General features: G+C 42.4%; 1 protein-coding gene across 4 annotated transcripts in view; it reads left to right on the forward strand.

The window, feature by feature from the left end:
- Positions 1 to 9,641: 9,641 nt before the first annotated feature.
- HPF1 (histone PARylation factor 1) overlaps positions 9,642 to 15,200 on the forward strand; it is a 34,294-nt gene continuing 28,735 nt past the window's right edge. For all 4 annotated transcript variants that reach the window (XR_014142474.1, XR_014142476.1, XR_014142477.1 and 1 more), the window contains exons 1-2: positions 9,642 to 9,791; positions 13,215 to 13,374. Coding sequence is in view for 1 of the 4 variants with exons in the window: in XM_006730118.3 (XP_006730181.1) it covers positions 9,744 to 9,791; positions 13,215 to 13,374 (208 nt within the window). In the remaining 3 variants the exon portion in view is untranslated. The remainder of the gene's footprint in view (positions 9,792 to 13,214; positions 13,375 to 15,200) is intronic.

A 15,200-nucleotide genomic window follows, 5' to 3' on the forward strand; every position in this document is an offset into this window, starting at 1 on the left:
GACCCTTACAAATAGAAAACATGCACAGAGAAGGGCCATTTAGACTTTAGCCCTTCAGGGAACAAAGCAAGACAGAGAGCAACACCCTAAAGCTGTAGGCTCCAGCCAAAGGAAATATCCCCCCACCCCCACCCCCAACCAATCTATCTTCCTTTACCAGAGTCAGGCCAAAAGAAAGAGCTCCTCTGCCCCCTACAGGAAGTGGAGGGTAAGGCCTCAGGGGACCACAAGAGTACCTTTCCCTTTTCAATGTCAGATCTCCTGAGCACATAGGCAGTTTTCTGAGGATCCCAGCAAATTTGCTGAGGACTTCAGGAGCCTGACTCAATCTTTCGATCTAACCTAGAAGGACCTTATTGTCAGTCTCTCTCATTGCTGCAACACGAAGGGTGATTCTGCATCTGGGCGGAGGTGCAAACACATGCAGATGCCCTTAGTGTTGCCCAGCCTAACAGATATCTGGTAGGATGACAGCAGTACCTCAAATAGATCCCAGTTGGGATTATTAGCTTGGGCAGCAGGGACTAGCCTTTAGGGACCACATGGTACTATGCCTTTTGGAGGGCATGAGGAGACATATCATCAAGCCATTGAATTACAACAAGATTAGGGAAATCACCTAAGAGCCAGGCAAAAATCCTGCCCTCTTCCAGTCTCGCTTCATGGAAAGGCTGTGGAAATTCACTAATGTAGACCCAGACACTCCAGAAGTGCAATTAATCCCCAGGAGACCCACTCCATAAGCCAATCAGCTCCAGCTATTCACAGAAAGCTCCGAAAGATAACTTTAGGGCCCCAAACTCCCTTTAACCAGCTGATAGTTGTGGCCTTCTCTGTCTTCAACAACTGAGATCAGGCTGAGGAGGAAAGGAAGGAACTACAGGACAAAGACAGGCTAGGCTTTTAGCTACCGTTAGGGCACCTGATCCACCTCAGGGCCACCCAAACCAAGCCCCCAAAAGACCACAAGATAAAGAAGTGTGTTTCTACTGTCGGAGTCTGGACCAGTGGAAACAAGAATGCTCCCAAAATCATCTGCCACCAAAGGTGCTCTCTGCCCCCTATGTGGGTGTGAAGGACACTAAAAGAGGGACTGCCCTTGGGTCCAAAGGGAGCTAAGATCTGTTCCCTCACCAGTTATGGCCCTGAGTGACTGCTGGGGCCTGAGATTCCTAGAGGCTCCCACAAAGACCATCAACATTTTGGAGGGGGAACTATGGGTGACTCTTGATGTGGCAGGTAAGCCTGTCAGATTTCTGATGGACTCAGGAGCTACATATTCAGTCCTCACTTCCTATTCCAGACCCCAACCTCCAAAGCATGCTCTATTGTTGGGGTAGAGGGAAAACCAAAATCAAAATATTTCACCCAACCCCTACCTTGCTTATGGGGAAATTATCTTGTAACTCATAAATTCCTGGTCATGCCAGAATGCCCAAGCCCTCTATTGAAAAAGGATTTCTTTCTTTCTTTTTTTTTTTTTTTTCAAGTTTTTATTTAAATTCCAGTTAGTTAACATACAGTGTAACAGTTTCAGGTGTAGACCTGAGGGATTCAACACTTCTATACAATAACCAGTGCTCATCACAACTTTTGCCCTCCTTAATCCGCATCACCTATTCAACCCAGCCCCCCACCTATCTCCCCTCTGGTAACTATCACTTTGTTCTCTATTTTAAGAGTCTGTTTCTTGGTTTGCCTCTCTTCTCCCCCCCCCATATCTGTTTGTTTTGTTTCTTATATTCCACATACAAGTGAAATCATATGGTATTTGTATTTCTCTGACTGACTTATTTCACTTAGCATAATACCCTAGCTCCATCCACGTCATTGCAAATGGCAAGATCTCATTCTTTTTTACGATGAGTAATATTCCATTGTGTGTGTGTGTGTGTATATATATATATATATATCACCTCTTCTTTATCCATTTATCAGTCAATGGACATTTGGGCTCTTTCCATAATTTGGCTATTGCTGATACTGCTGCTATAAACATTGAGGTGCATATATCCAGGAAGGGATCTCTTATCCATCCTTGGAGCTACTCTCAACCTCCCAGAAACAAGGGGCCTCTTCCCTGCTAGCTTGCACCCTCCCCTTCCCCACAGCTACCAACAGCTACCCCATAGCATAACAGCTACCAACTCAAGGAAGACCCTCCTGATAATATTTCCCTACAAATATGGGACCAAGTTAATTCCCAGAGTCCAGGGGGGGGAAAAAAAAGAGCCTTCTCACAACAGCCCCTGTGCTGAGAATTCCTAACCTTAAAAAGCCCTTCACATTGTTTGTGGCTGAAAGGCAAGGGGTGGCCCTGGGGGTACTTACTCAAAATTTAGGACCAGCCCCACAGCCAGTGGCCTATTTTTCTAAACAACTGGACACAGTGGCAGCCAGATGGCTGGGATGCCTAAGGGCAGTTGCTGCCGCTGCACTTCGGTGGAAGAAGCCACCAAGTTAACCCTCAGTTAGTCTCTGGAAGTACAAACTCCACACCAGGTACAGGGAGTCCTAGAGATTAAAGGACACACTGGCTAACGGGAGGGCACCTTACTAAATATCAGGCTCGGGGCGCCTGGGTGGCTCAGTCGTTAAGCGTCTGCCTTCAGCTCAGGTCATGATCCCAGGGTCCTGGGATCGAGCCCCGCGTCGGGCTCCCCGCTCCACGGGAAGCCTGCTTCTCCCTCTCCCACTCCCCCTGCTTGTGTTCCCTCTCTCACTGTGTCTCTCTCTGTCAAATAAATAAATAAAATCTTTAAAAAAAAAAAATAAATATAAATAAATAAATATATATCAGGCTCTACTCCAGAGGTGATCCTTAAACTATGTCAAATTCCTAACCTGGCTACTCTGCCAACTGAAGGAGATGAAAACTTACTCACTGCTGTGTGGAAACCACAGAACAGGTCTATTCCTGTAAGACAGATTTAAAAGACCAACCTTTGATAACCCAGACAGTATGTGGTCTACCAATGGCAGCAGTTCTATCAAAGGAAGGATTAAAGGGGCCAGCCATGCCGTGGTAGACCTTCACCAGGTCACAGAAGCAGGAGGTCTCTCCCCCATACAGTGGCACCAAAGGCTGAGCTTATGGCCTTAACTAGAGCCTTAAAACTAGGAAAGGACAAAAGAGCTAACATTACACTGACTCTAAATACGCCTTTCTTGTTCTCCATGCTCACACTGCCATTTGGAAAGAAAAGGGGCTTTTAACTGTCAAAACTTACCCCATACAACATCCCTTGATCTCTTACAAGCAGTACTGGAGCCTAAAGAAGGGGCTGTAATCTAATGCAGAGGCCATCAGAAGGGAAAGACTGATATTATTGCAGGAGACAACTGAGCAGACAATGTGGCTAAAATTGCAGCCTTGGAAGCCCTCCCAGTACAGGCAGCCTTACTCCCTCACGGGCCAATCTTCCCACAAAGGCCCCAATATACAGAAAGGAAAATAAACGGGGCTCAGCACAACAGCTACCAACTAGATTCTGAGGGATGGTGGACATAATACCAAAAGGTGATGCTTCCCCAAGCATCCCAATGGAAAATCATCAAGGGAATACACAACTCCTCTCATTTGGGAAGAGACCCATTAATCTCCTTAGTTGTTAGTCTTTTTAGGAATTGGCCTGTCACGGGTTATGAAGGAAGTCACCATATCTATGTTGCAAGAACACCTCTGGGGGAAGGCTTAGGCCACCTCCACTCCTCCAGCTCATCCAAAGGTGAGGCACACACCCTAGAGAGGACTGACACATAGACTTCACACAAATGCTCCCATCTGAGGGATATAAATACTTCCTGTTCTCTGTGGACACCTTCACTGGTTGGATAGAGGCTTAGCTTGCTAGAACAGAAAAAGCTCAAGAGGTAGTAAAAAGCCCTACTAAAGGAAATTATCCTGAGTTGGGCTTCCCACGTCTCTGCTGAGTGATAATGGTCCATCCTTTATTGCAAAGCTTACTCAACATCTGTCTTCTGCCTTGAGAATTCATTAGCACCTCTAGAGCTGCCTGGAGACTCCAATCCTTAGGAAAGGTTGGGCTAATCAAAACCCTTAAAAAAATCTTGGCCAGGGGCACCTGGGTGACTCAGTCGTTAAGCGTCTGCCTTCAGCTCAGGTCATGATCCCGGGGTCCTGGGATGGAGCCCTGCATCAGGCTCCCTGCTCCATGGGAAGCCTGCTTCTCCCTCTCCCTCTTCCCCTGCTTGTGTTCCCTCTCTCACTGTGTCTCTGTCAAATAAATAAATAAATTCTTTAAAAAAAAAAAATCTTGGCCAAACTTTGCCAGGAAACCTCAGAATCCTGGACAAAACTCATGCCCATAGCCCTCTTGAGAATGAGAATGGCCCCAAAAACTGACCTCCAACTCAGCCTTTTTGAAATGTTATATGGGAGAACTTTCTTGACAGCAGATCTGTTGCTTGATTCAGAAACCTATGAAATTATAAAACATTTAATTAATCTAGGACAGGTACAGCAGGCTATCATAGACTATGGCAACAAAGTTTTGCCTATACCTAAGAAAGAGCCGGGACATGGTTTTTTTAAAAACCTGGAAGGAGGGCTCACTTTCAGATCTATTAGACCCCAAATGGAAGGGACTCTACCAGGTTCTTCTTAGCACCCCAATGGCAATTAAGCTTCAAGGCATAACTAGCTGGATTAATTTGTCTAGAATAAAACCAGTGGTAGGGCGCCTGGGTGGCTCAGTTGGTTAGAATAAAACCAGTGGCTCCAAACCAGTGGCTCCAGACTCCCTACAACCAAAGACTAAAGATATTCCATCCCATTCCTATAAGCCTGTGGAAGATCTACGTATATCTTCAAAAAGATGACTGGTTGACATCTTACTATGAATAACTGTTTTGTATTGTTAGCTATTGTCTGGATTTTTCTTATACTACTTCTCCTTGCAAACCTTTGCCGACTTGGACCTTTAGATTGATTTTCTTGTTAATTCTGACATGATCCTAAAAATCACCTTTTCATCTTGTTCTCATCACTGCTCTAACTTGTGCAGGTCTACAGAGGTAGAGGGAAAATTATCTCGTAAGTCTTTCCAACATAATCTCCCAGGGGAATAACCTTTCCAGCTGTTGGATCTGTCATTTACAGCCTCAAAAAGACCCTTCTTACCCTTGTTTTATCCCATGCTTTCTCTCAGTATAACCTTCCCCCCAAAAAACTATACTGGACCTAGTTCCTCTCTCCTAGAAGGTATGCTTGTTGGCCCAAATTGGACATGTGTGGACTTAATCCATCCCACCACCTGAGACATCTCAGGAATTAATTTTTACTTAAGTTCTGAGTCTGTGCTGCCAAATAACACCAAAGACAAACCAAAAGATGGGTCAGCTGCCAAATAACGGCACCTCCTCACAGAGTAAAAACTCTTGGACCATCAAACAATTTTCCAATGTCACAGTTCAATGAGCTAAGTACAAAATGTGGTATGTCTGCTTAGAAAATAAAAATAGGGACACCTGGGTGGCTCAGTCAGTTATGCGTCTGCTTCGGCTCAGTTCATGATCTCGGGGTCCTGGGATTGAGCCCCACATCAGGCTCCCTGCTCAGCAGAGAGCCTGCTTCTCCCTCTGCCTGCCACTCCCCGGCTGTGTGCTCTATCTCTGACAAATAAAACCTTAAAAAAAAGAAAAGAAAGAAAAAGGATGCAGATTGTGATATCACCCATTGGGTTTGTGCCAGATCCAGCTACCCACAAAAAACCCCAATATTATATCTATGTTTTGGATCATGGCCCAGGGGGACACCACAGCACATTGATGATCACTCTAATTTTACCCACCTCAACTGTGCTCATAAATTTCCCAGAATAAAAGGAGGACCTCTACACACCAATTGCACACACAATAACTCTTTCAGGTGGGCCCAGCAGCTCCAGAAACTGGAAACAGTGAGTTATCCCATAACCTTATGTGCCCTTCCCAATTATCTCCTCACAACCTACAGGAACCAATCATTTTTTTTTTAAGATTTTATTTATTTATTTATTTGAGAGAGAGACAGAGAGAGCACAAACAGGGCTTGGGGCAAAGGGAGAGGGCGAAGCAGGCTCCCCGCCAAGCACAGAGCCTGACCACAGGACCTTGATATCACGACCAGAGCCAAAGTAAGACACTTAACCAGCTGAGCCACCCAGGCGCCCCCTACAGGAATCAATCTTTACGCAATCGGTATGGCTACAGGATTTCTTTGCATTGATAACCTCGAACATCAGGGCAGTTACACCCTGGGGTATGTGGCTCCCCCAGGAGTCTGCATATATAATTCTACCCAACCCCATACTAGAGCCTGAAGGGCAATAAGCCTTGCATTTGCTGGAATAGTAGGTACCCTTGGTGCTAGCCCCTTGGGGGGGATTTGCACATCATGTAATCACCCTGTGAAATCTGACAGCAGTATTAGATAAACTAGCTTTTACCACCGCGTCTACTTTCTCAGATCTCTCCAAGCCACACCAATCTTTGGCCAATGTGGTTATGGACAACAGGCTGGCTTTGGATTACTTATTGGCTGAATAAGGTGGAGTATGTGCTAGCATTAACAGAACATGTGGCACTTGTATCAACAGCACTGGACAGGTAGAAGAAAACATCCAAAAATTATATGACCAAGCCAAATGATTCCACCAAATGACCTAAGGGGCTGATACCACTAATGATATTTAGAATGCTGTACGTGGGGTGCTTCCATCTATAACCTGGTTCTTGACCCTTTTAGGTCCACTAGTGGTTATACTGCTACTTGTACTTTTTGGACCTTGTTTGTTTAACTTTCTTGTCAAATTGGTCTCTTCCAGACTCCAACAACTTCATCTCTAGATGATGATGTGCCAGGGATTCCAAACCCATCTCCCATGAAGATAAAACCAGCCAACACCCCCAGGAACAATCCACAGCTTCCTTCTACTCCCCACTGTCCATCCAGTTTTCCTAAAACTTAGATAGCAAGGACTTCTGGAGCCCTCAGTCAGGATCAATGTCCCACACCAACATGAAGTAGTTACAGAAGGGCTGTCACCCATTTTCCCTTAAGAGATTTTAAGGCCCCAGAGTCCTTGGGGGAATGTTAGAGTAGGCAGTCAGTTAGGCTTTACCAGGATGCCTGGAGGCCAGCAAAGGGTAAGTCAAGGCCCATTATCAGAAAAGTTAGAAACCCATCCTGGTAGCATTCCACAAACAAAGCCACAAGAAGCCAGATCAAACCAGACAGGCCTAAGATAAAGAAGGCCAGAGACCCTGACCAAGCAAGGGAGAAAAGGTATGAAACCCTGCTCCCCAAAAAATCCGCTCCCAAATAATAAATATTCCACTCCCTAGTTAACAACTGTCAAAGAAGGATAGAGACCAAACCCCACCCTCACTTCTTGAGAGTGTACTCTCTCTTTAACAAACTCTTCACATGCACCACTCAACCATCCATCCTTGAATTCTTTTCTTGTGATGAGACCAGGAGCCTCCAGCAACGGGACCTCAGGACCCAGAGGTCTCCCCAGTTCACTCAGCAATGTATTGATGTGGCATACTTCATTGTTGTCTTATTTTAAGAAATTGCCACAGCTACCTGAACCTTCAGTAACTACCACCCTGATCAGTCAGCAGCCATCAACATCAAGGAAAGACCCTCCACCAGCAAAAAGATTCCACTTGAAGTTCAGATGATAAATAGCATTTTTTAGTAATAAATTATCTTTAAGGGATGTACATTTTTTGACATAATGCTATAGCATATTTAATAGACTACAGTATAGTGTAAACATAACTTTATATGCACTAGAAAACCAAAAAATTCATTTGACTCACTTTATTGCCATATTTGCTTTATTGCCATGGTCTGGAACCAAACCCAAAGTATTTCCAAGGCATGCCTATATAATAAAAAAATAATAATTTGATATAACATTTGTCTAATTAAATTGAGAAAATCATCCAGAAAAGTGGAACAAGAAGACAAAAGAGATAGAAAATAGAACAGACAAATAAGAAAAAACATAATTCAAGATCAAACATCTGAATAACGAATTTCAAAAAAAGAAGAGATACAGTGAGGGAGGGGAAAGAAAGAGGAAATTAGCAACTAAATAATACCAGCAAAAACTGCAAAACGGAAGAACATAAAATAGAAGAAAGAAAATTATTAAGTAAATAATACCAGAAAAACTTCCAGAACTGAAAGACATATGTTTCAAGATGAAAAACAGCCAACCTAATACCACCAACTCAATAAAAATGAGAAAACACCCATAACCAAGATACGTGATTGTGTCTGAAAACACTGGGAATAAAGAGAAAGACCTAAAACTTCTTGAGACACAACAAAACAGAAACAGGTTACACATAAAGAAATTAGTCACCTGAGGACGAAGTAGGTAAATGTCTCCCTATTCCTTGACTTCAGCCCAGTGTGACTGATTTTGTACTCTGGCCTCCAGAATTGTAAGACAATAAATTTGTGTTGTTTAAAAAACAAAGGGAAGGAAGGGAGGGAAGGAAGGAAGGAAGGAAGGAAGGAAGGAAGGAAGGAAGAAAGAAAGAAAGAGAAAGAAAGAAAGAAAGAAAGAAAGAAAGAAAGAAAGAAAGAAAGAAAGAAAGAAAAAAAGAAAGAAAAAGAAAGAAAGAAAGAAAGAAAGAAAGAAAGAAAGAAAGAAAGAAAGAAAAGAAAGAAAAAATGTCAGTCACCTATAAAGAACAGGAATCATAAGGTAGGACTTCTCAGTGGCAATACTAGAAGCTAAAACACGGTGAAACAAACCCTCTAATATTCTGACTAAAAATTATTTTCAACGGAGAATTCTATACTGTTAGAATAAAGACAGTTAAGACATGCGAGTTCTAATGAAAGGGGGGGGAAGGCACCTGCCTGCAACATTCATCAAGAAACTCTTGGGGGATTATGTTCCACAAAATGGTGGTATCAAAGCAAGTAAAGGGAAGATAGATTCAGGAAATAGAGGATCTTCTCAGGAATGAAGCAGAGCACTTTCCAGAATGACAGTGAAGGAAACCCCAGGAGATTGTTTGAATGCAGTGCCTCTGGAACTTTGATGTGCATAGGAATCAATGGGAGATCTTGCTAAAATGCAGATTCTGAATCAGTAAGTCTGGATAGAGCCCGAGATTCCGAATTTTTAACAAGCTCTCCTCAGAATGCTGATGTTGATGGTTCTGGTGTAGAAAACACGATCCATATTGTAACAAGATTTACAAAGAAACAATGAGAGAAACTGATTTCCTTCTGAGAGATAATTAAGGATGAATTAGTGTCAGGCAATAATAGCATAGTGGAGGAGGGAGAGATGGAAAAGAGGAATATAAGGATTAATCTTTTAAATATACACAAATCAAGGAAAAACGAGGGTTTGGGTGAGGCCCAGTGTTGCCACTAGTAAACACCTGAGAAGGACGTCCGGACCACCTTAACGGATCCAAATTCAGGACTCTGGGGTCCCAGGAGCACCCCCGGCGATAACTTGCGCGGGGAGGCAGGGAGGCGGCGTGCCAGCTGCAGCGCCCTCAGACCCTGCGCGCGAGTAGGCGGAGCTTCGCCGGCCCCGCCTCGGACCTTGCGGGGCAGGGCACAGGCGAAGCCTTTCCCCTTTACTGGCACGGCCGCGGCTGCGCAGGGATTCAGATTGGAGTCTCTTGAACCGGAAGCAGTCGGCGGCGCTCGGAAGCAACGGCGAGACGCGGGATTTCGCTGGCACGGCAGCTACAGAATGGCCGGCGGTGGCGGGAAGCGCAGGCCCGGCGGGGAGGGGCAGCAGGTACTGCTACAGAGGATGTGTGGGATCCGCAAGGCGCTTTGGGTGATAAGGCACCAAGGGGCAGCACGTTGCATTTATCCAGTAATCATTGAGTGGCTGCTGTGTGCCCCGGAACGGAGGTCTGAGCCAGGGCCGCAGTTTCCCGCTCTGCTGGGGTTTGGAGCAAAGAACTAGCGCCTTGGCATCTTCTGCCGTCCTCCCGGTGCGGTTCCTGGGGAAACCGATTAAGACAACCAATGTTTCATTCGTTCAACCATCAACAAATTGATTGGAAACCGATTATACGCCAGGCACTGTGCCGGGCGCCGCGGTTTCAAGATGCATCGTGCCGCCACTGCCCCACGTACAGCCCCCAGCCCGCGGAAGCTGGGCACAGTGAATGTATATTTTACTGTAAATTTTTTTTGTTTGGCATTGTAACGTTGTTGTGTCAAAAGTGCCGTGGAAACACTGAAGGAGGATCTAAGTCCCAGGGGGTTGCTAAAGAAATCTTTTAGGACAGTTCAAGTTGGACATGGCTCTTGAAGGCAGAAAGGAGACATAAGGGATAAGAAATAGAAATAAGTATAGAGGATGTTTGGGTACAGCGGGATTGGGCCTGGCTGGAGTCGGAGATGGGAAAGAAGGACCTGATCATAAAGGCACTAATGAGGGGGAGGGGGGCATAAAGTATGTGCACGTTCTCATACTTTTTTTTATACGATTTCAGAAGTTCTATAACTACTGCTGTAGCAATTAGGACAGTCAGGCAGGAGAGAAGTGTCATTGTGATAAGGACAGTTTTCAGAATTACTCCGTCTGTATTATAAACTGGATAGAGCAGGACAATGTCACAGTGTCAGGGAGCTTAATTAACTGTTAGAGGGCCCTGTTCTGGACATTGCTTATATTGGGACATGCTTTCTAGGTAAAGAATAAAGGATGAGTATAGCCTATGAAGGGGACAGCTGCCCTAAATTCTAGTTATTGGGGATTTGAGGATGCTGAAATAATGTGTGAGTTAAGACAAAGCTGAAAAAATCTTTATTTCCCATTGAAGTTGCTATAAACTGCTTTGACTGAGTGATAGTATTAGAAATAAAATACCAAAGATGAAAATTAGTCTATAGAGGCCATAGCTAAAGCTAGCATTTCAGTATTATGTGCTACGACTATTCTGTGTGTTTTTACAAACAACTTATTCCTCCTAACAACCCTGTGATATAGGTACTACATGTCCTTTTTGTAGATGAGAAAATAAGGCACAGGTTAAGTAACTTCCCCAAGGTGACAGCTGGAAAGAAGAAGGGTCAAGAGTCATTAGGAAAAACTGCCTTTCAGCAAGATAGATTAAGGCTTTTCTTTCTAACATCTTAAGTTTGAACCAGTCTGAAAGCCTAACCAAAGACTGCTATAAAAACATAATGGAGGATAGGTCAGCACTTGATATGTTCCTACTGTTCTGTATGTAACTGGAGAAGCAGCATGAAGTGGATGAATCTGTGCTTTGGAGCCGGCCCACCGGGGTTTAACTGCTCCTCCACTTTCTAGACCTAAGGAAAGTTACTTCAGTTTTCTCATCTGTAAAATGTGGATGATAGTATCTAGTTCATAAGGGAGTTATGAGTTAATTCACAGAAAGTGCTTAGAACAATGACCTGGCACATGGTAAGTGTGTAATAACTATTATTTAGTATTATTACTTACAGTTTTTACTGTTACTTATTATCAGCATCCATATTTCAGCAGGCTTTTTGTTCAATTTAATTTTTTTATGACCTCAGACACATTATAATCCTTGGCATAATAAACTGTTATTAGTCAATGCATGGTCCTCTTTTACCTTATTTAATAATATAAAAAACACCTGTGAACCCATTGCCCTACCCCAGAACTGAAACCCTGACAATAAATAGCTCTACATGTGTTCCTCACCTATCTTTTCTGCCTAACTTCCTGTCACCCCCTTTTATGTAGCTACCATCCTCATCCTTGTTTCCCTTGCCTTCTTTTTATAGCTTTATCACAAACAGTATTTATTTGTTGTTTTTGAATTTAAGAAGGCTATCATGGTACATATAAACTTCAAGGACTTTTTTCCTTCATTCAACATTATATTATTAAGGCTGATCTGTATTGTGTGTGGCTCTATTTCCTTTTCACTAAGCGGAATATTCAATTGTTTGAAATCCTTTAACTTTGCATCCTCCTGTCAATAGGCATTTTCATTTGTTCTCTTTTCTGCTCTTAGAAACAGTGTTATCCAAGAACATTCTTGTATGTCATCAAATTCATAAATGTATTGGTAGACTTTGATACGTAAAGTAACATCAATAAACTTGAGCCTGCTGGGAGAATGGAAGAATATAAATATGGGAAACATCTAGAATTTTTCAACCTCACACTATAGACATTTTGAGCCCGATTAAGTGTTTGTTAAGGGCGCTAACCCTGTGCATTGCAGAATGCTTAGCAGCATCCCTGGCCTCTCTCTACTCCACTAAATGTCAGCACCCTCTCCTAAATTTGTGAGAGCTAAAAAGTTCTGACATTACTGCATGTGTCCCCTGGGAGACAAAATCACTCCTGGTTGAGAAGCACTGATACAGGTGGAAAGGAAGAATAAAAAGGAAGAAACTTAATCCAAAAAGAAAGGATCTAGGTTCCTAGAAAGAGAAAACTGATTGCTACTTACAAAACTACAGATATGTAACCTCCAACTCAGAATTTTATCTTTTTTTTAAGATTTTATTTAAGAGAGAGAAGGAGGAGAGGGAAAGGGAGAAGCAGACCCCCCTGCTGAGCAGGGAGCCTGACATGGGACTCGATCCTGGGATGGGATCATGACCCAAGCCAAAGGCAGACGCTTAACCAACTGAGCCACCCAGGCACCCATCAGCATTTTATCTTTATAGAAATTTATCAAATAGGCGTTATAAAACCTAGTGTACTTACACAATGAACATATTGCAGAAATATTAGAGATTGAGTTTAATAACCTAGTCCTGACATTAAAGGGCCTTTTCTGAAATAATTATTTTAGCTGGTAAATCCCCTTTTATCCAGTTATTTCTGACAGTTGGCTTCTGGTGTGATCACTGAATCTATTTAAACAAAAAAGCATGATGACCTATTTACCCAAAGAAGGCAAAACCTTCCTATTCCTTATTCTTCCTGTTCTTCACCTTTTCTTTTATACTTGTTTTTTATTTTCGGTTTCCGTTATCTTAGAGAAACATATTTAAAGACTTGCCGTGTGCATCCTTCTTGACTGCTCTGTATTACACTGTTTTCCTTTTTTCTTTGCCCAAAAGAATCCCCAGATTTTTTCAGAAATACCATTTGTAGAGTTTTAAGGAAAACATGTTTCTCAGAGTTGGGTGAACAAAAATGAGCAATAGTGTTAACTTTTGGAGAAACAAAGTTTTGTATGCTGATTTTCAGTGTGAAAAAACAGTTGATGTGAAGAAGAGTAAATCCTGTGAAGCTGATGTCTCCAGTGACCTTCGAAAAGAAGTAGAAAATCATTATAAGCTTTCTCTGCCTGAAGATTTCTATCACTTCTGGAAGTTCTGTGAAGAGCTTGATCCTGAAAAGCCAGCTGGTGAGTTGCTCCAGAATCATTCTCCTGCTTCTACCAATGGAAAAGACAGTAGGAAACTGGACCAAGGATCTTAACAGTTCACAGAAAATGAACTTTTTCAAAGATGTTTCTAAGAGAAATATAAAATAATGCTATAATAATATGTGACTATCACCTGTTATACTGGCAAAGGTAAATAATTTCACAATGTGCTTTGATGAGGGTTTGAAAGAAAACAAGTGCTTTGATAGGTGGCAGGAGTTTTAGTATGACTTAGCAGTTCTGCTTCTAGGAACTTAGGGATTAGTTGAACTAAAAATTATGTTCGGTGATATTTATTGAAACAAAAATGGGAAATGGCCTAAAGCCCATAATTAATACATCTATCAGTGGATATTCATTGTTTTAAAGGAACAAGGTAGATTTTAGATAATGATAAAATATTGTGCCTGAAATATTTCAAGTGAGAAACAAAATGTGTATAGAGTATGCTACCATTTGTATTTTTTTAAAAAGTCAACGACACACATATTCTTATGTACTTTCTCTGTGCTTATACTGTCTTTGAGAGGGTGCACAAAGAACTGATAATGGTTGTGACAAAGTTACTTTTCACGTGTTTTCACAGGTGGGAGAGAAGTACTCCCATATACTACTGATGGAAATGTGGATTAGATAACAATGAATTTTGGCATAATAGCAAAACACTTAAACTGTGCAGCAACTTGTCTAAAAATATTCATGACTGCACAAACATGTATTAGCAAAGGGGCGCCTGGGTGGCTCAGTGGTTAAGCATCCAACTCTTGATTTTGGCTCAGGTCTTGATCTCAGGGTCGTGAGTTCAGGCCCCATGTTGGCCCCATGCTGGAGCCTACTTAAAACAAAAACAAACAAAAAAACCATGTATTAGTTAAAGATGTCACTGAAGCATTGTTGAGAAGAGTAAAAAAATTAGAAGCAGTAAATGTCTATCAATGGAATATCATGCAGCTATTAGAAATTATGAGAAAATATTTAATGGCATGGAAAAATAATCAGAAAATATAAGTGAAGACGAATGGAAAACAAAAAAAAATTACAAAACAGCATCGCTTCCTTTAAAATATCTCTATATTGGGCGCCTGCGTGGCTCAGTTGGTTAAGCGACTGCCTTCGGCTCAGGTCATGATCCTGGAGTCCCTGGATCGAGTCCCGCATCGGGCTCCCTGCTCGGCAGGGAGCCTGCTTCTGCCTCTGACCCTCCCCCCTCTCATGTGCTCTCTCTCTCTCATTCTGTCTCAAATAAATAAATAAAATCTTAAAAAAAAAAAAAAATCTCTATATTTATATATATTCATACAGGGAGGAAAACATTGTTATTGTATACCAGACTATTAACTTTGTTACCTGTAGGCTAATGAGATGGGTGACTTTAGGTTTTTTTGTTGCTTTAGAAATTGGTGTATGCTATCCTAAGCTCCAGCAAAGCTGAACTATTTTTCCCCTTTCTAAATAAACTGTTTCTAGGCCTTTATTCATGATGTTACCTCTTCAGAGAATTTTATTCCTCTCTCCATCCCCACCTCCTTACATATCCAGGTCCTGCCTGGAGTGCTTATTCTCTCGCAGAGAAGCAACAAGGACCCATCTGATGTTATAAAAGCATATTTTGAACACAAATGTTTGACGCTTACATTCCATGACTCTGGTTTTATTTAGCAATCTCCCTTTGTGATCTGTGGAGGGAGGAAGAAGATGGAATCATCTAGGATTAGGGTTGGCCAGAGACAAGGGAATTGAGAGTGATGGTTAGCTGAGGTAGAGGGAAGAGAAAGGAATGTTTTCATTAAATACATTTTTTTTTT

The sequence above is a fragment of the Leptonychotes weddellii genome, chromosome 2 (genome assembly GCF_054177405.1).
Source record: "Leptonychotes weddellii isolate Sample4059 chromosome 2, ASM5417740v2, whole genome shotgun sequence".
NCBI classification, from domain to species: Eukaryota; Metazoa; Chordata; class Mammalia; order Carnivora; family Phocidae; genus Leptonychotes; species Leptonychotes weddellii.